We start from the raw sequence: 25,736 nt of genomic DNA, 5'->3' as shown, positions 1-25,736 counted from the left end.
TTACATTTAAAGGGAACTGATAACAAACACAACTGTAGATATTGGAGCAGAGTAAATCCTCACTGGATGTGTTAGTCCCATATTCAAAATCCTGAAGAGTGAATGTTTGGACTGGTATCATTAACAATGAAATTATTTTTTCGATAGCAGAGTTAATGGTGTGGTTTATTTAGATTTTTGATAAACTTCTTAGTGCCTACATTACAAAAACTTTTTCCTGATGTTAATCATCCAAATGTGATAAATTAACTACCAACAAGACGGAGCTTCACAGCATTTTGGACGTACAATTGGCAAATTTGAGAAAAGTTTCATGAAACTGGACATGTAGAGAAAATCCAGGTAGGAATGTTCAAAATACCGATGAAAAAAGTTGATAATTCTTCTATAAATTGAGGAAACTCCGCATAAAACAACTCGAGGACATGCCTTCATTATTTAAGCAAACATCTTCAACTCCAGTTGGTTCAGGAGTTGGATGAAGATGATCCTGAATAAAGGCAAGAATTCTGTGAATTGATGATGAACAGAATGAACGCGTATTTGCAGTTTTTTCTAAAGAAGAGACTTTACATTTAAAGGGAACTGATAACAAACACAACTGTAGATATTGGAGCAGAGTAAATCCTCACTGGATGTGTCCCACATTCAAAATCCTAAAGAGTGGGCGTTTGGACTGGTATCATTAACAATGAAATTATTTTTTTTATAGTACAGTTGATGTGGTTTATCTTGATTTTTTGATCAACTTTTTAGTGCCTACATTACAAAAACTTTATCCTGATGTTGAGATAAATTAACTACCACTAAGACGGAGCTCAAAAACATTATAGTTGGATAATATTTTCATACAGTAAATTGTCAATTTAGGAGTAAAAATTGCCCTGTTTCAGGTTTTTTTTTCTCACATAGTACATAAAAACGCTAAAATTCCCACATATGGATCGCATTGTATGTAAATTAAGAGTAGCCCCCTTATGAAAAGTGTGTTACATCCAACAACGTTTAAATGATTAATGTTATTTGAAAAATAAATTTTGTAAAACTCACATTTTCCATTAATTGATGATTGTGATTTACTCGCTTATCCATTTTCGGAATCGAATGAAATACCAGCTTGGACGAATGTCATTGAACGCTTCATCGGTTTGTCAAAAGAAAAACGACGACATATCAGCAAGAATAGGCGATATATCGATGTAATAAAATTCTGTTTGCTGAATGAAACCGGATAATATGTTTGTCGAGGAAACGAAAAGTCAGAGGCGTGTCCTATTGCCGCAAGAATCCCGATAACAACGTATGGTAATTGTAAATAAAGGAATCCGACATTTTTTTTTTGAGAACTAGAAATAGGATACTATAAAAAATTATAACGTCGCAGTGAACACCTCGACATGATTCATCACATTACCCACAAATTTCTGTCACATCACAAACTCTAAAAAAGGAGCTCATTCAACGTGTTTTACCAGATATAGCGCATCAGTTTGATAACCATAAATGAATGGAATCATTCAGAATCTTCTTCCGAGACAATTGGTTTCCTTAAAATCATTTGACACCGTTATGAACCAGGAAGACGTGATCAACTATCCCATGGAGTTTTTAAATTCACTGGAATTGCCTCCAACAGATTTTTGATTCGGTTTCAAACGTTTACAATTTCCGGTACGTCTGGCCTTTGCGATGACCATAAATAAATCGCAAGGCAAGTCGTAGGAAGTTTGCGGAATCAACTTGACAAGACAATTAAACGTCGCGTGTTCGGAAAACCGTCATTTTTTATATTTATGCAGCACAGAAAGCTTTGAATTGAGTGAAAGACTGTATCATAACTGTGTGTGTTGGTAACAATCAAATCGAAAACTTATAAATAGCTAGTAATTCAGGAAAAACTATTTTGTGAGTCAGCATTATTATCGATGATAAAACAACATTCATACCGCGCATTTTTCAATAAAAAAATGTTTTAAGTTTAGTTTATACAAAAGTTTAGGTTTTTTATTTATCTATGAGGCAGTACGAAGTCTGCCGGGTCAGCTAGTTTGCATAAACAAGTAGAATTTATATTGTCATTATCTAAGTATTGATTTGTCGCAAGAAGACAAGACCTTTTTCAGTAGGGGAAAGTGGAACAATCTAATCTAATTAAAATCCAACAGACGAATAACTACTGCCATCTCGTGAATGATAGCTCAATTAGATATCTAATCCCATCCCAAGTAACAATACGGTAAAATTTTTAATATCAATTACCTTCTTAGTTTTTAATATTTTACATATATTTTCATCGAAAATGGAAGGTTCATTATTAGAAAATGTAAGCAAGTAATAAAATGTTTCAAAATATGTTTTTGGATTTTTATTTTTGTTTGCTTCAAGCATACGTGTGGTCACAGTGTATAGAGGTGCTTCAATGTAGTCCAACCGTATTTCGATGTGCTTAAAAAAAGTTTTATGATAAAATACAGAATTGGTTTAATATTTGCAAAGACAATGAAGAATGCTAGAAACCTCCTTAACAATGTTTTAAGTTTAAGAAAAGTATCTGAAATGGCAGGGATCACTCCCAACTCAATTGCAGACAGGTTTTTAACAAAAATTAGAAGAAAAAAAAACAAATTATGCAGAAAATCAGCTTACAATATAACTAAATCAAATCAAATATAGATTCCTGGAAGCTGGATCAAAAATAAAGAAATAGATTTAGAGGTATTCAGAACGCAATCCTGATATCAGTATTTGTACAGTTAAGGGTTGCATTATTCAATCCACATAATATACAATTATTATTCAACAAGGGGGGTGTACGGCTTAAATAAGAAAGATCAACCACGACTGTTTAGAATCCAAAACACTTTGTCCAGTAATGAAAATGTTACGCTCTTGATTATGGGAAAAACCATCAGATCCATACTTCCCTAGCTACTGTGAACAAAACTCGTGAAAATTGCATCACTATTTTCAAACTACCGCCCCATTTTCGTCCCAGACTACAACCTTTCGATGTGTTTTCTTGTCATTGTTACCTCATTATAATGCTGAGATAGATAATTGGCTTCTGCATTATCCCGAAACGCCCATGACCAAATTGGAGAATGCGTTGGTACCGCTTTCGATCCCTCAATGACCCCAAGTTACCTAAAATCAGGTTTCAGAACAAGTAACTCCAGTAAGGGTGATTTTATGAACCAGCTGTTGCAGACCAAAACACAGAATAACTATTGAGAAGCTGCTGAAAAAAAAGTAACGGAAAGTTCAGTGATGACCAAACTGAAAGACTTTTATTTTCCTAGATCTGTTCAAAGGTTACCCGAAGGCTAAAGTAATTGAAGTTTTTAAAAATGTTGAATCTTCTTGGCTCCGGAACGGAAAGCTGTAGACCAGAATAGTACTCTTCAGAAGCTGGATATTTTGTATTGGTGCAATTTGAAATATCAGAGAATGTTGAAGGAAGGTCCTAGCGATAATAACCAAGACATTGAGGTTCAATGTTATGGAAGACATACCAAAATATCCCCAAAATTTGTTCCTGAGATTGCGGAAGCCTTTGAGAATGATATTAACAATATTTTACAAGAAAACTGGATTTGATTTAATTTGAAATTATCTTTAGCAACATGGAAGTTCGTTAACGTGAAAATTGAAATGATTTAATTGAAAAACATTTTTTAAATTATTGGTTTATGGTACCACACTAGTAAGAAATAGAATATTTTTTATAAAAAATAATTTTTCGGGGTAGCATTTGGATTTGGTCAACAAAAATTGAAGTCTTACTCCTGTTTTATATATTTTTCATATATACTCATAAAGTTACAAGATTTGAATCTTAATAAGACTGACTCTTATAGTCTGAAATAAAATTAAGACACTCCGTAATTTGAAAATGATTATTAACGTTAAAATAACAATAAATGAGTGTATAGAAGGAATTAGACAGTCGGAATTTCGACGACAACTACCTGAGAAAATAGGAAATTGCTGAACATTGCGAGAAATTCTTAAATTAGGAGACCGTAAATTCACAAAAACTAATTTCAACTTGCAAACGAGCTAATTTAGCATGTCAGAAAAAGATAAGTGTGATCTGGAAACAAAATTGGATACAATTATGTTTCGAGGAACGAACACGACAAAACGTGTACAAAGGAACTAATGTAATAACTTTCCTGGAATTTGTTTTGTGAAACTTACAAAGAATTACGAGTCTGATTCATTTGAGGTCTCTTCAAGGATGGTCCAACCAAAACCAAAAGTTTCCATAGAATCATCTCAGTTTTCTCATCATCGTAAACGGATTATATAAAGTTATCTGTGGGGCAGAATTTTTTTGACTAAAATAGCAGTCTAGTTAACTGTTTGGTCTAAACAGATTTTGTCATACGCTGTTTTTCTAGCTAATCTTCGACGCTAAAATAAAACTGCAAGTTCTAAGTAACATATTTAATGTATTTAATGACTACGTAGTTATATGGGTCAAGGCCACGATGCAGAAGGCAGAAGAATAATCTATCAAGTGTCATTTCATTATGATATAACGGTAAATTCATTTGAAAGTTTTCTGCTCAAGTAGCAATCCAGTGATATCAATTAATTTGGAGTCACCTGATTGATGACAACCAATCAGTACAAAATAATATTGAAAACATTTTTTACTTTATCGTGTTGCCATGGATATTTATTCATTTATTTCGATCTTTACGTTTCAAATATTCAATATTTCACGAAAATATTAAGAATTATAGAATTTTTAGTAAAAAATTTGTATGGAAACAATTCATGGACTTGACTTGGCGGATTTTTTTGTGTGTCGAATCAAACAACGATGGTTTTGTAACAAATCAAGTTGAGCCCAGTATGGACGAACTATCAATGACTCCATTCAGCTTTTACCTAATATTCCATCAAAGTCAAAACAGTTCTATGCATAGTTAAGCGTATCCTTCACTTAAATCCCAAGTTATCACATTTTGACAGTTAAAAATGATTGGCCAACTGTCAAACTTTATTTATATTACATGAACAAACTATTCGAGGTATTAGATGACACCAAGTCAAGTACATATCAATTGTTTACTCAATTTTTATATAAGTTACAACGTTTCTGTTGAGAGATTTGATTAAATTCCTCAATAATAACTGCAGAGATCATCTTGTTTAAATGTAATTGGATCTAGAACCAAGAGGGATGCATTTTGAATTTCAAGCCTTCAAGAAGGTGACTTTAGTGAAAGGTTTGGGTTGGTTGTCATTATTGGAATAGTTGGTATGGGCAGCAACCTCAAGCAATACATCACTGTTAATACTCAACGCTATGTTGCAATGTAAGTTTTTTTAAGTCCAGAACTTGAAATTGGAGGAGAAACGATAAGTCTAGCAAAAGTTGTTGAAGAAAAACTCAACACTTTCGACAGAAACATTAGAAGAAGTGTATATGGATGAAGAATCCTTATAAATGAAGAAACCAACCACTAGATTCATAAAATCGCAACAATTGATATGGCGAAGACACATAAAACGAATGAAGAATATTAGATTTGATTATGATTTTTCAAATCATGATATCAACTATTAGTGTCGCGTAGACTTGATAAACAGAAATCACAAGGATTAGAAAAAAAAAAAATAAAAACAATTTTATGACAAAAATTTTGTATTAATCATAACTTATCAATAAATTTTCCAATTTTCAATAAATTTAAACAATCCAATAATATTATCTCGAGGTCAATGATTGTTTATTAACAATATTTAATGACCCACAGACCGTTCCGAGGATAGTGTGAATTACCGTATCCAATTTGTAAAGTAAATCCCATCGACATGTTCACAATGTATATATAAGATTGAATCGTAAGAAAATGTTAATAGTTGTCGCAGCAATTGAATCGAAGAAGTAAGAAAATGAAGACTCTAACTCTTACCATTTTTTTATTTACTTTAATAGTATGTTCTATTTGTGTACCGATCGATTCAGTTGATGAACCGGACGTTTTACCAGAAGAACCAGAACGAGAGAATAAACATCAAGGTAAGTTTCGAAATATATTTTATTATTTTCACACTCTTACATTTTTGCGATTTTCACCTTAGTACTTTGTATTTTTGATATAACACACAGATGGCGCTGCTATTGTCAAATCCAAATGACGTTTGTAGAGTACCAACTTTCAAAAAACTATGTGTTAAATTTCATGACATTTCGATTAGTCAGAAAAAAATGACAGCCATGTGAGTGAAAAAATGTGTTATCCGGACTCAGCTTCATCGAAAGTCGTGCTAAGTCAGATATTTTGCGTCTATATGATGAATAGATGAAACATGGATCCATTATTTCAATCTAGAATCAAAACGATTATCATCTGAGTGGACTGCAGCCGGTGAACCACGTCGTAGGTTATGGCTTCAGTATTTTGGGAAGCGCTCGCTCGACTATATCTAAAAAGGAGATGCAATCAATAGCGAATCCTACATAGAGTTGTTGGATCATTTAAATGCAAAAATTAAAGAAAAACGGCCTCATATTTCGAAGAAAACACCACTGTTCCACCAAGACAATGCACCGATTCACAAGTCGATGACAACGGTGGTTAAATTGGACAAATTATACTTCCATTTGCTTCCCCATCCACGGTATAGTCCAAATCTGGCTCCCAGTGACTATTGATCTCAAAAAAATACTCGCCGGTATGAAATTCATCTTAAATGAAGAATCTATTGCTGAAACTGAGGCAAAAGACAAATCCTTCTACAAGCACGGCACGAATTAAGTATTTTGATTATAATATTGTTTAGGAAGCTATTTCTGACCACATTCTTGATCCACCGACATCTTCTTTAAGCACCCAGATATCTTATCAACATATCTATTACAGAAAATATGAAGATGTATCTTTCGATTTATAGTACCAACGAAATTTAATGTCTTATCTTCAATCTTTGTTATCAGATTTTGTTTCGCTACCGTAATTTTCATTCTTTTTCTTTCCCTTTTATTCATTTTCTTATATGAGTATTATTTTTTGTTTCTAGAAACCTCTTTTCTGATAGGGATAGTCGTTGTCCAGCTGTCAGGAATTTTTTTACGAATTCATTGTCGCAGATTAGGACGTCAACTCCATCGCTTGTTTTCATTGTTTATTCATTAACTTTATCTCAAGTTAATACATCAATTTGATGCTACTTTTTCAGCTTTTATAGACATGCTAAGAATAATAATTATTTTTACGAAATTCTCTCTCAAAGACAAAACTCTTTCCTGAACAGATTCAGATTCAGAGTTTAACAAATATTGATCAGTCAACTAATTTTTTTTACTGCCAGTTTCTGTCGTTGATTTTCTGTTGGCATTATTTCTTAACTCAGCTTCTTTCTGTACATTTCTAGACATTTCTTTTTCCCCTTTTTCATGTTATATTAGATTATTTACATCTCTCTATAGAACCATAATCGCCCAATAGTCCAATAATTGCAATAGAACTTAGATTCGCTTCCATAGAGTACTTCAGGTCTCATTACTGCTTTTTTGTTATTTCGGAAACTTGTTTTGACTTCAGTATTTAAGATTATTGTACAATTAATAACCTTAGCTTATCGTTAATCAATTTTATTCACATTCTTTTCATCATATTTATACTTTTTCTCTGCTATAAGACCTAAATCGTTTGTATATGCTAAACACAGTGGATTCGGTAATATTTTTTTTGTGTCATCTTCATTTTTAACTAGAAAATAACGTATATAATGACAAAAAAACCTTGAAGTTTCAGTTGATGATAGTCATTTACGAGTAAAAAGATTTACTTGCGATGTACTCAGTTTTGAAGCTGTCGGAGTAAAACTGAACGATGCAGCTTGTGCTCTTCATTGCGTTAAAATTGGAAAGAGAGGAGGTTGGTGTGATGGACACAAAGTTTGTAATTGCAGAAAATGATTCCAAAGATATTATATATTGTCGAAAATAATATTTAATCATAAGATAATTAAATAAAGAGAAAATTACGAATTTTTTTGTTGTTATTTTCCCTATTTCTACAAACAACAATAGAAAATACTCCTAGAAACTCGGTACTAATTATAATTTGGATCAAAATCCCTTCTAATTTCGAGCATTGAAAAATAGTATAAGAGAGTACGGCTCGAGATTTTATGAGTGCGACTATTTAAATTTAAAAACATTGTACAAATTTATCATTTAGCTAGATTCAAGGTTTATTGTAGTATTAAGATTTTTGGTACACGATCCTAATGGAGACCTACATCCTAGTGATTGATTTCGAGTATCCCTACGTACTTTATATTGAATCGAAGTGATTCTAACGATCATACAACAGATAGATGTCTTAATATTCTGGGTATGGTCATCGGATTATTGCAAGAACGTTTAACTACTCATTTTATTACTTAATAAACAGTTTATTTTGTTTTGTTCTAATGTTTAAATATAACGAATAAGGTCAACAGTGCGTGGATAAAGTCCCATTCTGAGAAAAGTCTCTTTTCCGAGGTACAACAGGTGAAAATTTGAACTTTGGCTGATTGTAAACTAACTAGAGAAGTTCAACGATAAAAGATGGTGATAAATCTGGCAAACCATTTACCTACAGGTCATGTGAAGACTACTGATTAGTAATGAGTTAACTAATGAGCTTTTGGATGGAAACCTTTCATTGTGCGGTACACTGAGTAAAAACAAACCTTATATGCCGAAACAGCTTCTTTCAGCAGAACATAAAAAGGAATTTGCTTCCATGAGACTTCTTTTCTTTCATCAACAGAACATATATATATATATATATATATATATATATATATATATATATATATATATATATATATATCCCCTTTTATAGCGTTATACGCCTTTGGGTTCCTAATCTCCAGGCCTGTCTATCTTGCCAGTCGTCGACTGCTAGGTTCCTTTCGGACATTGCTCTAGTGATTCCTTGTAGCCATGTTCTAGGTGGTCTTCCCCTCTTTCTTTTTTTCTTTGGGGGTCCATTCTAATATTATTCTTGGTAGTCGTTCTCTTCCCATTCTCTTAACGTGTCCGTACCAAATCAACTGTTTCTTTTCTATATCTTCTACTAAAGTTCTTTCTACTTTCAACTGTCTTCTTATTTCCTCGTTTCTTATATGTTCCGTTCTAGATATTCTTGCTGCTCTCCTCCAGAAATCCATTTCCACTGCATTTAAGTTATTTTTTTGCTTTTCTGTAAGTTGCCAAACCTCGGAGCTATATGTAATTATTGGTTGTAAAATGGCGTTGTATATTCTCTTTTTTGTTTCTGGTCTAATATTCTTTTGCCACAGCACTGAGTTCAGGGCTCTTATTACTTTTCTTCCTTTGGTTATTCTGTCCCTAATTGTTTCCTCGTTTCGTCCTGTTGTTGTTAGTTTTACACCTAGGTATATGCATTCCTTACAGTTTTTAATTATTTTTCCCTCTAGATCTAAATTCCCAGGTGAATCTTCTGATCCTATACATATGTATTGTGTCTTCTCCGTGTTAACCTGTAGACCCCACTTTTGGTATTCTTCTATAAGTTTTCTAGACATGTACTCCAGATCTTCTTTTTCCTGTGCTACCACTACCTGGTCATCGGCATAGTGCAGTGTATACAAGGTGCTCTCCCCAATAGTTAGTCCCATTCCTTTACATTTTTTTTTCCAAACTCTTAGGGCTTCATCTATGTATATGTTGAACAGAGTTGGGGATAAACAACACCCTTGTCGCAAGCCTTTGGTTGTTTTGAACAGAACAGAACATAATGATGTCAAAATAAGCGTAATAAATGATGGAAATAAACGCCTATAAACTTTGGATGGTCAAAAACTCCAGAATAGAAAAGAAACCGTTTGGCCAAGAATTAATTGAGAAGAATATGATCTGTATAAATCATAATAACAAGTCGTTACATGCCAATAAAAAACAATCCATGTTACCAAAATTGAAAGTGAGTACAAACTGTTCCCTTGATTGGCAGAGAGCAGCGACAGATTTTTATTCGGTGAAATTATTTCGTACGATGGTATTGAGATATAGCAACACTGATGTAAATATCTCAAGTTCAACTTTTGTTATGGTGAACGTACTCAGAACGAGGGCTAACTGAGTTGCTCATAGAAGCATTCTGCTTGGTCAAGAAATTCATTCGCAAATATTTTCGTGCTATGATTTTCGACGTGAATTAAACCAACAACAGTTTGCCCATCAAGCTGCTTCGATCTTTGGAGATGAAGCACCATCTCTAGCCACCGCGTTTCATTGGTTTTCCGAATTCGATCGTGGTCAGACTTCGCTAAAGGATGAATTTTGTCAAGGTCGTTCAAATCCAGGAAACAACGATACTGTGCGTGAATTGATATTCCAAAATCGTCGTGTTATATGAGTTTGCATGAAGATTTGGATTTCAAAAATATTTGTTAGCATTGGAAACCAATCGCAGAAGATGTATCATCAAACAAGAATGGTTTTGAACAGACAAAACATTGAATTGATGAGTTATCTACCGTACAGTTTGGCACCCAATGATTCTTCCTTATACTCTCGCAAGAAAAATAAATTTCGATGCTAGGCCAACGGGTAATTCCATACTTTCGCGATCTCCTAGTTTTTTGGCTCTAGATTAGCATTGGACACCAATCGCAGAAGACGTATCATCAAACAAGAATGGTTTTGAACAGACAAAACATCGACTTGATGAGTTATCTACCGTACAGTTTGGCACCCAATGATTCTTCCTTATACTCTCGCAAGAAAAATAAATTTCGATGCTAGGCCAACGGGTAATTTCATACTTTCGCGGTCTCCTAGTTTTTTGGCTCTAGATTAGCATTGGAAACCAATCGCAGAAGACGTATCATCAAACAAGAATGTTTTTGAACAGACAAAACATTGAATTGATAAGTTATCTACCGTACAGTTTGGCACCCAATGATTCTTTCTTATACTCTCGCAAAAAAAATAAATTTCGATGCTAGGCCAACGGGTAATTTCATACTTTCGCGGTCTCCTAGTTTTTTGGCTCTAGATAATCGAAAAATCTTCCGATTTCGAAAAAGAACATTGGAAATATCTTACCTGGAGATTTCATATAGTTTTATGACTTTAAATACGATCATAAAAGCAGTTCTTGGCATACAATTGTTCATAACTTTGTTACAAAGGATCATATATTTTTTTTGTTAATCTACACAGAAAAACGAATATTTTGGACAAAAAATTGAAAAATGTTTGTTCATTCATTTTTTTATTTCACTTAAAGATCTTGAAAATAGAGAGAATTGGGAGCGGGACCATTTTTTTAATGGTGAAAACTTTCAATTTTACAAACTTCTAATATTGTACAGTGATTTAAAGTATGTTTTTGTTCATATATCTTTAATGATCACTTAATGAAAAATATACAAACGATTATATGTGAAATAAGTGAGAAATTTTAAGAGAAATTGTTATTTTTAATCGTACAAACATGATAAATCAACATTTTTGTATAATTCTTTTCCCAATTTGTTCGTTTTTTGTGTAGATTATGAAAAAAATATAAAAACTTGATTAATTGGAAAAAAATTATAAACAATTATACGTGAATGAGTGGATTTTCATGAACATTTAAATCCCTTAAACCAAGATAAGTTTTCATTATTTTTATTCCCATAATTTTTTCTTAGATCCGCCGTAAAAACGAAGATTTTAAAAAAAATTCAACGAAATTGGATGATTTTGGATAATTGAATCGAACACAATAAAAAGAATAGTGATCTTAATGGAGAATATTTTGAAAAACAATAAAACCATATCAAATTACGTATACTTCTTTTTATTTTTTCTTAAATTTATATAGCAGCCCTCGTATGTGCATAATGTTCAAAAAATCCAACAGCTTGATAATTAAATTATTGTTTTCTGTATCATGTCATATTTTTTTATGTGAAAATATATTTTTTACAAGTAGGTTGTATTTGATTTTTAATATTCCTCGATAAAATACTATGATAAGTCCATAATATTTGGGGTACATTAGAAACCCACTCGGTATTTGATATGACCACGGGTTAATGAAGGTTAAATACGTTTTTCACTCATCAATTCATTGTAAAAATGAATTTTGATCCGATTAATACTCATCCTCATAAAAAAACAGTTTCCATATCACACTAAATGGTTTCTCACTTTTATAAACGATCCAAAATAATAATACGTTTCGGTTTCGAATTTTCCATCATTTTTCTATGGTTTATTAACAAAATGGTGTACAGTATCATATGATACGAAGGAAAATTCTATTTTCCTCTTTTGTATATTTCATTTATGATGTCGTTCCAATTCTGAATAACAAAATACCGTTTTCAAATTATGTAATTCTGCACTGGCACTTTGTGATTACTACAATAATTAAGTTCCTCGTATTATCTCAATTAATAGTTAACCAGCCTTATAATTATGGAATATATTTCTATATGTCTTGGAGCGAGTGAAAACAATTAACTAGTTTCCACAAATTCTGGGATCAAAGGTATAAATGTAGTATAAGAGGGAATGTAGCGTTTCAATATCCCTTTGTCAATTTCAATGAAGAATTATTTGTTAGTTGGACGCTTTGTTTGAAGGAATAACGTTTCGAGACAGTAATTGGATTCGAATCACTTCCATATTATAGCGGATCAACTTAAACAGAAAGAATTTGAACAATGTAAGCTGGATAATAAGATAAACATCTTAAGACTTCATCTTAAAAGAACAAATATGTAACCAAAGGAAAAAATTTAATTGTCCAACATTTCGTACAGTAATTTTCCTACTAAATACTAGAATTTTTAATAAAAAGGGGTGTTTCCTGTCTCATACTATCAATTTTTGTGTGAGTAGGACGATTGTTACTTTGAAAAACTTGATATGTTTTCAAATTTACCGCCTAAATTTATATAACAGAAGTAGTAACCTAGAATCTATATTGGTACCACTGGCGCTTGCCTCTGAGCAAAGCAATGCATGAAATTTTGAAAGGAAATTTGGGTTTTCAAATAAGCCATAAGCGAAAACTTGAATTTTCATGCCTCGCTTATATTATTTTAAGTGAGGTTAGGTATTCTTATAATCACAATTTTACAAATAAAGAGCATGTGTAGGAGGCGTCATACAACTTTATTTTTCTTGTTAAATATTTCAAGGCAATCCAACATCAATATTATAACAATCACTAACTTCATAGGACATTTAAATCTTTCAATAATGTGACACGTGACGATTTTATGCTTGAAAATCCTTACCGGTTCCAGTGGTCTTCGAAGAACTTTTATACATTTGAATAGTGAAAAATCTTTCCTCAAAACTGCTATACGAGGTTTATCCTTAACACCCCGATGAATTATCACAAGGAAAATCATGTTTATCGACATCTAATAAAAATGTTAGGAAAGTTTGACATAATCGCCGTTTAGTTAAAACCCTTCAGCTCGCAAACTACTTTTATAAGTCTCTAAGTATAGGACAGAAAAAATCAAAAACGTGCAAATCGATTCGATTAATAGTCACGTACCGCTATTATACCAAATTTCTCTGTAAAGTCAATTATCAAATAGATTTTCTATTCCAACTAATTTTTTATTGTATAATAGATATGTTATATAAATCTCGTAGATTTTATTAGATTGATATATCCCATAACTTGTTTTAAAATGTCGCATACAATTATTTCAATATTGAAAAATGATGAAACGTGTCATACTAAAAACCACGATATGTTATACATTATTCCGTTTCATTGTCTGAAAATATAGAAATCAGGATTAATTTATTCCATTTTTCAAAATCCAATTTCATTTGTATGAGATAGTAATATGAAACATGAAGTTCCATTAAATGAATTTACCAGTATTTAGATATTTCATTCATACAGTGTGTATCATTTAAGACACGCTCATATTTTCGATTTGTTGATTAATTCAGTTTGGATTTAAAAAAAAATCATAGACAATTAATATATAAGGAAGTTGGGAACTGATGGTTGAATCTGTATAATATGGAATATCAATTTCTATTATTATCTTTCTTTAAAATCATCCAGCAAACTGGCTTTTGATCCGTCGAGTTCGGACGATATAACAGAAATATTTTGACGAATGCTGGAATTAGAGCAACCCCCTTAAGATGAACTATAGTTGATATGAAAACTTTTATCTCAAATTATGTGCCACCATAATGCACCAACTTCCGAAAGGCTCAAACTTCAAGACGATAACTCAAAATGATATATATCCTACTGTAATCACCTCTCCGCAATTCTTTCTCAAAAGTGTCTAACTTAAACTAAATCCGAAAGCTACTTAGTAGGGAATTTCCTAACAGGGGCGAATCCACTGTAAATACCACAAAGTATATAAAGACCCACCAATTCATAAAGTGAAAAGTTTCGCTTCTCTCCAAACGTGATGTTAATTATATTTTTGTTTAGTAGAATTTTTGTTTATAACAGCATTTCGGAAAGATGTATTAACAAGTTGAAAATGATGATAGGGGTTCACATAAGCTCAAAATACCTAAACGGAAAACTGTACTATTTGAAAGTCTTTTATAGACAATTGGAATATGAATCTAATGGTTCAATTTGTCATTGAACATTTCTGTTTGATTCCCTCATTATATAACGATGATTATGATGATTAATTATTAAGCCTTTGCGTCAAAACTATCAACCTCTTCGTAGAGCAACCGATGTCTACTTGTTAGAGGATTCCATGGAACTAGAACATTTCTACATGAAAGATATAACCTCTAGGTCCAGAAAATTTCTTCTGTTTATAATGGACAGAAGACTGGTGCTTGGATTGGACTCATAGAGCTGGTTTGATTTAACTATTTCAATGTCGTGATTCAAACGAATTAAATAGATTTAAGATGTATTTGATCATCGAATACACCCCGTATTATATAGTTTAAAGCCTCATCTTAAGGCCTAAATGATATTCTACTAAACTTTTTAAATTCGATAAAACATTTCAGCGCTTTTGCTGTGTAATTAGATTTAAGTTGCAGATTTTGAATTAGGTAACAAATTTTCTCGACTGTAAACAAAACTATTCCACCGTTCTTGAATAATAATTACTCTTTATGTTCCTAAGTACATAAAATTTATCTTTAACACGTATACCAATCAAGTTAAAAATATTTTTACAAAGTAGTTTATGTGATAAACTTTGAAAAAGAATATTAAGCAATTAGATATAAGTCCGTTAAAGAGTTGTTCATCATTTACTGACTATTCATGAATTCTTAACCATTAGATAACTCAATTTTTGTAATAAAATTTAGTATCTTTGAATTCTTATAGAGTTCTAGCTCAGGAGAAGCAATCTCTAGTCTAAACATGATAATTCGACATCCTCCAGTTGATGCCTGAGCTGGAAATTACCCTACAAATTCCACCAAAGTATCAATGAATTATGTCAAACTATTTAGTGAAAATGATGATTTTACGGATTAGAAAAATGATTCAAACATTGAGGAGCTCAACTTAGTTGAGATTATTTTACATTTTACACAGTCTAGAAACAATATGCAGCGATTTTGTTGAGAATATTGCAATTTGCGCAAAATCTTTCACAGTACTCACCCTCGCAATGTTAATAATGTCAAAATATACAATTTTTTTTAATTTTGAACTGTGGAAATAGAGTCAAATTCATCTCTAAAAGGTCAATTTTACACCGATGTCATTTTTGATTAACTTAACATCAAGTGCACTCGCATAGGTTATTTCTTCTGTCCAATGGTTTTACGTTGCAAGAACTTGTGACCAAAATCAAATCTAGTAGGAAAAATCATATGGAATTATTTATTTGGAACCCATTTAAAAACTTAGGAAACGTTTATTAATGCACTATTTTTAGAAGACTTCAAAAAGTGAAACGAAACTTTCGTTATTTATAATTCGATTTCTGTGATTAGTTTTTTTGCTTGTTGGATAATTCTTCGGATTTATTTCCATAGAGCCACGTAGAATGGTCTCTGAATGGTACACCAGTATTTATTTGCCAGAAGTGTTCGAAAAAATCCTGTAGATAAACCACAGAATATGAATTATTCTCCATCAAGACAATGCGAGCTCCCACACATCGATCGATTCAATCAAAAACAATTTAGAACGGTTAAAACATCGAATTGATGGGTCATCCACTGTACAGTCCTGGTTTGGCACCCAATGATTTCTTGTTATTTCCGCAAATCGAAAATAAATTGCGAGGTCAACGTTTTTCTACACCTGAAGACTATTTATTTTTATTTGTCTATTTCAAAACTTGAGTGGAAATCTTTGTACAATTGAATTGATCATTAATACTTCAAAGTACAGTTAGAACATTTAAAATGATTCAGAAACCATTCATCACTGGTGGTATTAAAATGTTTTTTAAGTGACTCGCTTATTTTATTGATAGTTTGTTATACTTGAGCTGATAAAAATTGTTTTGATTCATTTCTAATTTTGTTTAGTTATGTAATGAGAATACATTTTGTTCTTAAATCATCATTTTGTAATAAATGGAGCGCAATATCTAATTTATTTAGAATAAAGTATGAAGCGTTGCCTGTTTTTCTTTAAATTCTTTGCTTCCGTCCGTTTGCAGACGTTCCATTAATCAATGCCACGCTTCCCAATAAATTTCTTAGGATCTTTTTCGGGCCGCTTTTTTCTCGTTCTTTTTGACTATTCTCATTAAGAAATTATCCATGAAATATCGGTATGACCTACACTGTCAAGATGACAAGATTAATGATAGTTAAATATGCTGATGCTCCCGAAACAACAGAAAAGATGAGTCACCGATAAATAATTATGTGACAATGAACACGTCATCCTTATCTACAAGGTATTATCCAAATTATATTTCGAACGATCGGTATTCTTTTGAAAAAGTTTATTCGCGAGGTGTGGCTACCAAAAAACGACCGAAAAACGATTTTTCAGTTTGAACAGGATTTGGGGTGTATAAGTACATCAAAATCAAATGAAACTGTGTCCCTAGATTGCGGAATTAACTCTCAAACAAACAAACAATGGAAAAAATGGAAAATGCAAGAAACGATTTCAAAATTTTAAACTGCATATTAACCATTAAGTTTATTTAAATCGGTTAATTTGATCTCAGAATTATGTGGTGAAACATCTTCCACATATTTTGTGAATATTTATTTTAATACTGTGTGAAAAAAGTGAATTTCCTCGAGAAAAAATGAAATTTATGGGTATAATGAACAATAATTCTCTCCAATTTCTTATTTCTTAGACTTTTTGATATATTAATGCATCTAAATGTTTTTGATTTTAGCTCTCGTCTGTTTTAAGATTAGTTTTTCTAATAATTTTTGGAATAAAGATGAAATTTGACGTTTCGATTTAGATCCAAGTGATCTATAGATCAATATAAATACGTCGAAACTTCAAATTTTATCTTAAAAGAGACCCAAAATCAAGTACATTTAGATGCATTAATAGAAAATAATTTACCCTCAATTGAAACTTGTTTTTTCCAGTAAATGATGTGAATTTTTCGCCCAAATAATCAATTTTATCAACAATAAGACAAAGCTGAAACTCTCTGAAAATTATGCGGAATAAAATTGAAGAACTTGATGGTATTGGACACCTACTACATTTGATTTGGACCTGGCATCGTCATTACTATTTATTCAAATCCATTACCAAATTTTTGCCAGAGAAAAATTAGAATCTAGAATGCAGTGCGACAATTTTTAGCATCTAGTACGAAGGTCTGAAATAGTTTGGATTGAAACCATAGAATACGATGGAATATTGAGGCTTCCTTTTTATATTTGATAAACAAATTGAACACAAAAAGACTTGAATACACTTGAATACCAGAATCAACGATTAAGAAAGAAAATAGATCGCAATTTTCACCATCAGACAAATGATTGCGAAATTCATTAAATATCAAAAACCCCTGCTCCTCGGTTTTATCGATCTCAAGAAAGCATTTGATAGAGATTAAATTGGTTTACCTAACAAACTTCGAAAGTAAATCGATAACGTGATAGTTTCAGCCCATTGAAAAAGAGACGAAGACGAAAATTGATAGCCTAAAACGATTATTACCTGCAGCGTTTGCTATATCAATGATAATATCAAAAGAGACTACAAAATGATGGAAGATTGATGGGGTGAACAAATTTCAAGGAAACCTCTTGGCTGACCTCCCAAAAGATAAAACGAAACCTGGACATCTACTTCTTAAGTGGCTGAATAGTAGAAGAAACAAGACTTAGTCTTGACAGGAGAAAAAGAAGAAGAATTATCTGTCTTCTTTCATACCAAGCGAATGTTCCATTGTTTGAAATAGCGCAAAAAGTCTTTTTATATCACTTCCTTCAGGATACGCGCTGCTTTTTCTTTCACAGCTTCATCAGATTGGAATCATGTTTCTTTAAATGCAGATTTGGTTGGTCACATTAATGAGTTTTAGTCATTTTCGGTCGTTTAGTCGTATTTAAAATTAGCACAATGATAGTTCATACCAAGCTGATTAGAAATTTCAATGGACACGAAAACTCAAACTTTCCCAAATCTCCAAAAATAAAATGATTAAACCAACATCACGCTCATTATCTGTGTCTTCTGGTTCAATTTCACATATTTCCTTTGCTATGATCTTTCAGGAATACATCTAAATTGGAGACCTTCCAGTTTTATTATCATTTAACACCAAAGTGACAGTTTACAAGGTTATCTACTATGAACCTGGTTTTTGATTGATGCACATTTTGAAACAAGTATTGCACTACATTTTGGAATCGAATACATCGTAATTTCCGCCACTAAGGAAACCTCCCAAGCTGTCCCAAGAATTATTATAGCTTACGAACTTGATATCCTTGGTGTGAGAAAGTCGAAGCAGTTTCAGTACCTCACACCAAATTAGTAACCAGCTGCTGAAGTATGAAGCGCTGGAATAACCTTTTGAAGCAGTTGAATTAATTAATGTAAACTCGACTCTTTAAGAAGATTGACCAAACAAATTGATGAGTTAAATAACAAATTATATAATTTTCTAGTTGTGTTCAAGATAAGTTATCAACTACAGACGATGAAAAAGTTTTTCAATTGTGAGAATAAATGAAACCAATATAAAGTTATATCCAAACAATCACATTCCGAAGTTCAGAAACCTTGTTAAACGCTATATTTTCTCTCAATTAAAACCCATATTGGAAACTTCACTATTTGAGTTTTTCCTTCCTGATACAACTTGCAATACAATCGAAATGGAGTTCATTTCCTCTCAATATCCACTGTAGGAAAATATATCTTTTGATTGGATGGTTTCAATTATATGAATTTTTTCTAGAAATTGAATTTTCTTTAATATTTTCCTTTATTTTCATTAGTTTCTTCTCAATTAATAGTATCTATGAATAAACAAGATATATCAAAATAACTCGAATAACTTCAAAATTTTATGTGAAATATCACAACAATCCTTACTTTAGTTTTACTACGATCAATATATTACAAAAGAAAGCAACGGCTATACTGGTTTGTCTACAAGTACAGTAGATATCGGCAGACATAATAGGACGTGTTTTACTTTAACAATATATTATGCTTTGATTTTTAGGATATTATTAGAATGTTTAATTCATTATTTCAGTCAATTTAGAATGAGTAGGCATCAGGTTAAATAGCTGAAAGTCGTTATCTCTTGTTTCGTTACTTAATAACCATACCTCGTATACAATGTAGAAGATATACCAAAATTTGCAATAATTTTGAAATATATATTTGAGTATATTGAATTTAAAAGTGATTACTCACGTAAAAACGTATGAAATCAGATAAAATTATAATCATAATTTTAGTAATTACAAATTTGCATTATCAATGTTTAAAAATCATTATTTATGAATATTAATTGTCAACATCACTCCCTTACGACTTTAGGGAGCTTCGTAATATATTATTGGTATCCCCAGTACCATTATAACTGGTAGAAACCGAAAGTACAAGATTGTATAGACGTGCCAATATCAGCTGAGTAGAATGATCAACATATGACATCATTCAATAATTTGTGTGACTGATACGCAGATGGCGCTGCTCAAAAACGTCCAAATGACACGATGGATCTTTGACACATGTTTCTCGATACACCCAATACGAACGAAAGCGATTAGCTATACATTTGGCTTTTTACTACTAGATTATAACACATTTTGTCGTATTTGAATTTTTCTAAATTATTTAAAATCAGATATTTTCTGAAGCACGCTCGTATTATTGGATCTACAATCTGCACAAACTTAAGACTGTGTGGTTTAGTGAGTTCTGTGAGCTGAGATTGAAAGTGGGGTTAGGGACCACACGTTGTCAGATCTTGTCAGCAAAATAAGAAAGTTAGGACGCAATTATAATGTTGAAATTTGCGTGGTTATTGAGAATATTAATTCACATCACGTTTCCTATTTTTTAATAAATCAAAATACTATTTAAGTGACCCTCAATAAAAAGGGAACCATAATTCCAGCCTATACATTCAGTTTTTCGGGATATTGGGTGTGGGATTCACGCATCTAACGAGGATTGTTACGTGACCAGTATCTACAATTATGCTGATTTAAGATTCCATTAAGACAAAATGTGGCCTCATCGTAAAACATACGTTACTTAAAAAATTTGGATCGTTTTGATTGTAACATGTTTCCATCATTAGGTCTGCAAACACTTCACGTCTATTAAAATCGTCATCTGACATTTCTTGAATCAACTTTACTTTGTATGGATGGAATTTGTATGGATGGATACTTTACTTTGTATGGATGGATGGAATGAAATTTTCCTGGATATTTGTCTAGTCCTATGGGATTTCGGTTAGGATGTATATTATTAAAGATATTAGACGTTTAAATATCAATTCGTTCTTTTTCAGATAAGCGATCCATTGTGACCTTCAATAAACTTCAACAACAATAATTTATTGAAACGTCAAAATTATTATTGTAGCAGTCATAGTACCCTTATTATTATTATTTTAACTTTGGTCGAGATAATGTAAAAGTAGCTATAGCTTCGAAATTTTGGCATTTAGATATAGGGAAAATAAGATGAAAAATAACGATTTCGAAAAGCGAAAATCTACAGGATGATATAAAAATCGTACAAACCGATTCCGAGATAATTAAGGCGTTCCAATCATAAAACTCCCTCTGTATATCAATGATAACGCGATAAAGGGAAAACAACCCATAGGATTTGTTCTCAGTATAATGTTGTACGTTTAATGCGTCGTTTTTGACGTTTAATGCGTGGTTTTTGACGTTCAATGCATCGTTTTTGACGTTTAGTGCGTGGTTTTTGACGTTTTGTGGTGGTTTTTGACGTTTGATGCGTGGTTTTTGACGTTTACTGCGTGTGGTTTTTGACATTCAATGCATCGTTTTTGACGTTTAATGCGTGGCTTTTGACGTTTTAGGTATCGTTTTTGTCGTTTAATGCGTGACTTTTGACATTTTGTGTGTCGTTTTTGAAATTTAATGCGTGATTTTTGACGTTTAATGCGTGGTTTTTGGCGTTCGCTACATCGTTTTTGACGTTTATTGCGTGGTTTTTGACGTTTTGTGCGCGATTTTTGACGTTTTGTGTGTCGTTTTTGACGTTTAATGCGTCGTTCACGATGTGTTATGTATTACGTAACTATTTTTTGACGTGTGACGTATACTGTTTCATGAATCGTCTTTGACGTTTGACAAGACCGAATTCTCTTATACTATTCTTTTTGTCGATTTTCTCAAATGAACTAATACGTTCCATTGCAACAATTTATCAAGTTTTATATTCAAAATGATGATTAGAATTTGTTTGTTTTACAATTTTAAATTAGCTTCCAAATGCCAGAGATCCTTTTTTACTATAATATTTTGAAGTACTGTGTGTGTGCATTTGCGGTTTTATGATAAAGAAATTATAATAATTCCAATTTATTTCATAATTTTTAAATTTTTGTTTATCAAGATAAGGGATCGCTGACGTCAGCGCGCCAGCAATGAGCGGTGGAGTTGTGGTGGCGTCCCAAGTGTCTTCAATCAAATTTCATTGGATTTCTACAGGAGACAAAAAAGATTTAAATCATTATTAAAAACATGATTTTTCAATAATCGTACCGTTTAGTCATGGAGAAACAATAGTTTTGCTTATTCATATAGCAAACAAAAGGACAAAAGGTGGAAATAATTAGACATAGTAATGGTTAAAACAACAAGTTATTCACTATAAATTTTGAATGAGTCTACAATTTACGTTGTGCGGTCAGATGTCCAATTTCTATATATACGCGCTCTTTATTTGAAAAACGACTATATTTGAATAAATATTGACTTTATTATTTCAAATTTCTATTACAAGTTATGTAAGAAACACAAATTACAAAACTCTTGGGACTAGATAACAAACTGGAACCCAACCAAAATCATCAACAGTTATTCCATTGATACCACTTTTATCATCATCTACATCCTCCTTGTCTCTAATTCTAGAATAAATAACTTTCCTTTTCCATATACTTAGATATTTTTGTGAAAGAAATAACTCCCGTTCGAATTTTCTAGTTCGCAACATAAAGTTACGATCTTTTTGTTTCAAACCAGCTTCTACTATTAGAAACAATCCTTCTATAACCATACTTTTGTTATAGAAGTTGTGCGCTTCCGTTAACTTTACTTTACGAGTTTTTTCGTCTGTTAAGTAGCTTTTCCAAATTAGAAAAGCGTATTTGATGTGTCGCCAAGTGCGAAATTGATCCGCTTTCAACAGTTTCTCAATTTTATTTTTCTTGTATTCCAATAATTTCCACCAGCGTCGTAAATGCTTTTTGAGTAAATTCGTTTTATAAAACATTTCGGCTTTATCAATTTTGTATTTTTTCAATGTTTTTTGATCTTTGAAACATCTCCATCTCATTAATATTTTGCGCTTTTTATACATATTTAAGTAATGAACAGCCCTGTTTACCGATTCTTGTATTTTCCTTCGCTTTTCTCTTTGACGGTGTACAAAATATTTTATCCGAAATAGAGTTTTCTTCAACAACATCCTTTTCGAAAAGTATTCAGCTTCGTTTATTCTTTCGCTTTTATGTTTCTTTTTTTCTACATATTTCATCAACATAATAAAGTAACTTTGTTTGATTTTATATAATTTCTTAAGATGAAATTGATCCAATTTCGTCCTTATAGAAAGTTTTCTCTCTTTATATTTCAATAATTTCGCGAAATAATTATATTTTAACTTGTATATGTAATGTGATTTTGCTAGATCGCAATTAAACTTCTCAGTTTTCATTCTCGTTGTATATTTTTTCAAATTTTCGAATACTTTTTTCAATAAATTTGATTTATAAGTATCATCAGCTATTTTGATGATATATTTTTTCCTTTTAATCAAATTACTATATATTTTGAAGTGCCCGAAACTTTTAAAAAGTATTTTTTTTGAATAAAAAGCTTCCGCTAATTCAAATTTCGCTTTTACTTTCATAGAATTTCTTGTATAACTCAACCAGGACGTCCAGCACAGTATCAAATCTTCCGATTTCGATTTTAGTCTCAAAAATCTATGAGCCAAACTCATTTTCAACTTCTTGTAGTTTCTATATCTTATATACCATCTCCAGATAGAGAAACATTTTGATATTTTATATTTATTTTCATTTTTTATAGCATGTAATAAGGCTGATTGCCATTTGATCCTCTTCTCTTGTTTTAATTTCAAATAAAACTTCCATTTAATGAAAACGTTTAACATTAAATGAAATCTGTGATGTACACGAGCTCTTATAATTTTTTTCCATTCCACTCTCACTTCATACCAAAGTTCGTACCATTTTTGGAAGGCTCGTGTTTTCAGTTTTTGTTGGTGAAACTTAATTGCTTCAGAAGGTAGTAAATTCGATACAGTTTTTCTATAAAACAAATACCCGTACTTCCTCACTATTATTTTTCTCTTCATATGTTCTATTTTCCTATAATATAAATATCTAGGTATGCAATAACCTTTGTTGGTTAACATTATTCGTTATTTGAATAAAGTTAATGGTGTCATTGTTATTTGACATTTGACTTATATCTGTCAAATGTCAAATAAATATTTGTTCAAGTACGAACTTCATTCCAATCGACAAACATTTTGTTTACCTTTCATTGATCGAGAAATAATAGAGAGTCATTCTGATTAACATTGAGAATGAGGCTTAAGACGTCATATTGAATACTTGTATAGTAGTTTTTATTCTATTATACTAAAATGGTCTCAGAAATATCTGGTTTGACTTAGAGATGGCGGTACTTGCTTGAAAAATATTAGAAAGTACACAATCTATACAGCATACGTTTGAAAGGCATTAACCCAAACAATATAAAAGATGAACTAGATTCTACTCTTGTTGAGTCTTCTCCTTTTTTATCGACTGTTTGAATGAGGTGAAAACCAGCATGGCAGTTGTCGACCAAATAAGGAAACGACACCAGAAATGTTGAAAGAAAACCGCAAGGCGATATTGTATGATCGTAAACTGAAAGTTCGCGAAGTAGCAGATATAGTAGACATTTCAAAAAGTGTGTGTCGCGTTTGCTCACAATGGAACAATTAAAGCCAAATTTTTGCCCCTCATAACCATTAACAATCAAAACAATGGACTAAATAGGGAGAACCGTCTCCAAAGAAGGCTAAAACCGTTCCATCTGCAGGCGACGTTTTTTTTTTTTGGAATGCGCTGAGGATTGAAACAAATTCAGGTTAGCAGTAGTCGACTATTTACTATCTACATGTGTAGAAAAGTGAACAGAACCATTAATTGAGTCCCTTGCCATATTACTTCAACGGCTATCTTCAAACAAATCATCAAGAAATACTGCAAAGTCATGTATAAATCCTAATATACATCGTTATTTGTTTAGTGAAATGTTGAAACCTAGTTAAACTTTTACCCCATTACATTCGAATGGTGCCTGCCGTGTGGGGATGCTTATCGATATTTATCTTGAAAATCCGACGTTCTGGTCTGTCTTTTCAGAGATGTCCAGGTTTCTGGTTAACTCGGAATCGTCTATAAGCTGTCTTCTGTATACAGTCGAGTATATTCAGCTCACCTCAAATTTATGATCATTACTTCAAAGTCAGACGTATCCTGAGCCTCGTAGAGGACTAGAACCTGTTGCTGAATATACAGCTTTTTCTTCTTAAAGAGGACTTCAATCTTTGGTGAAGCTGCTTCAGCTATTTCGACTACGTGGCTATGCCGGGACATACTGCTCCTAATTTCAAAACCCAACAAGCGAATTTGCGGTGATGGAGATAAATTTTCTCCAGATACGGCCAAATCCTCAGCAGCCCCTTTTTGGTAAAAACAGCAACACCTGTAACTAACGAGTCAAAGCTATGGATCGGATTTTGTCGAGTAGATCGTTGATGTACAGGAGTAGGAGACAAGATGGATCCCTGGGAAACACCAGCGTTGATCTCAAACCTTTATGAAATGTGTCCATAGATAGCGATCTGATTTTTGAGAAAGCTACTGAGCCGGTCGATAAATGAGGACGACAAACCGTATTATCTTAATATATTTAGAAGTTCGGCATGCCAAATTCTCTCAAAAGCCTTCTTGTGATGAAACAGATCACAAACTTACTTATACCAAACTAAAACCATATTCAATTCAAATAA

General features: G+C 32.1%; 2 protein-coding genes across 3 annotated transcripts in view; both read left to right on the top strand.

Moving 5' to 3' along the window:
- The window catches only part of LOC130448437 (lachesin), a 267,958-nt gene that overhangs the window by 12,070 nt on the left and 230,152 nt on the right, over nt 1-25,736 (top strand). The gene's annotated exons all lie outside the window — the stretch shown is intronic.
- Nucleotides 5,755-8,007, top strand: LOC130448441 (tenecin-1). 2 transcript variants are annotated; one of them, XM_056785826.1, is made up of 2 exons: nt 5,755-6,037; nt 7,770-8,007. In XM_056785826.1, exons 1-2 carry the CDS (start codon nt 5,911-5,913, stop codon nt 7,937-7,939), a joined length of 297 nt encoding a protein of 98 aa, XP_056641804.1. In that variant the 5' UTR covers nt 5,755-5,910; the 3' UTR covers nt 7,940-8,007. The 2 variants fall into 2 exon arrangements, with proteins under 2 accessions (XP_056641804.1, XP_056641805.1); XM_056785827.1 differs by having other exon boundaries at nt 5,835-6,037; nt 7,776-8,007.

This window comes from Diorhabda sublineata, chromosome 8, assembly GCF_026230105.1.
Source record: "Diorhabda sublineata isolate icDioSubl1.1 chromosome 8, icDioSubl1.1, whole genome shotgun sequence".
Lineage (NCBI taxonomy): Eukaryota > Metazoa > Arthropoda > Insecta > Coleoptera > Chrysomelidae > Diorhabda > Diorhabda sublineata.
This window is presented reverse-complemented; position numbering and strand designations above follow the sequence as displayed.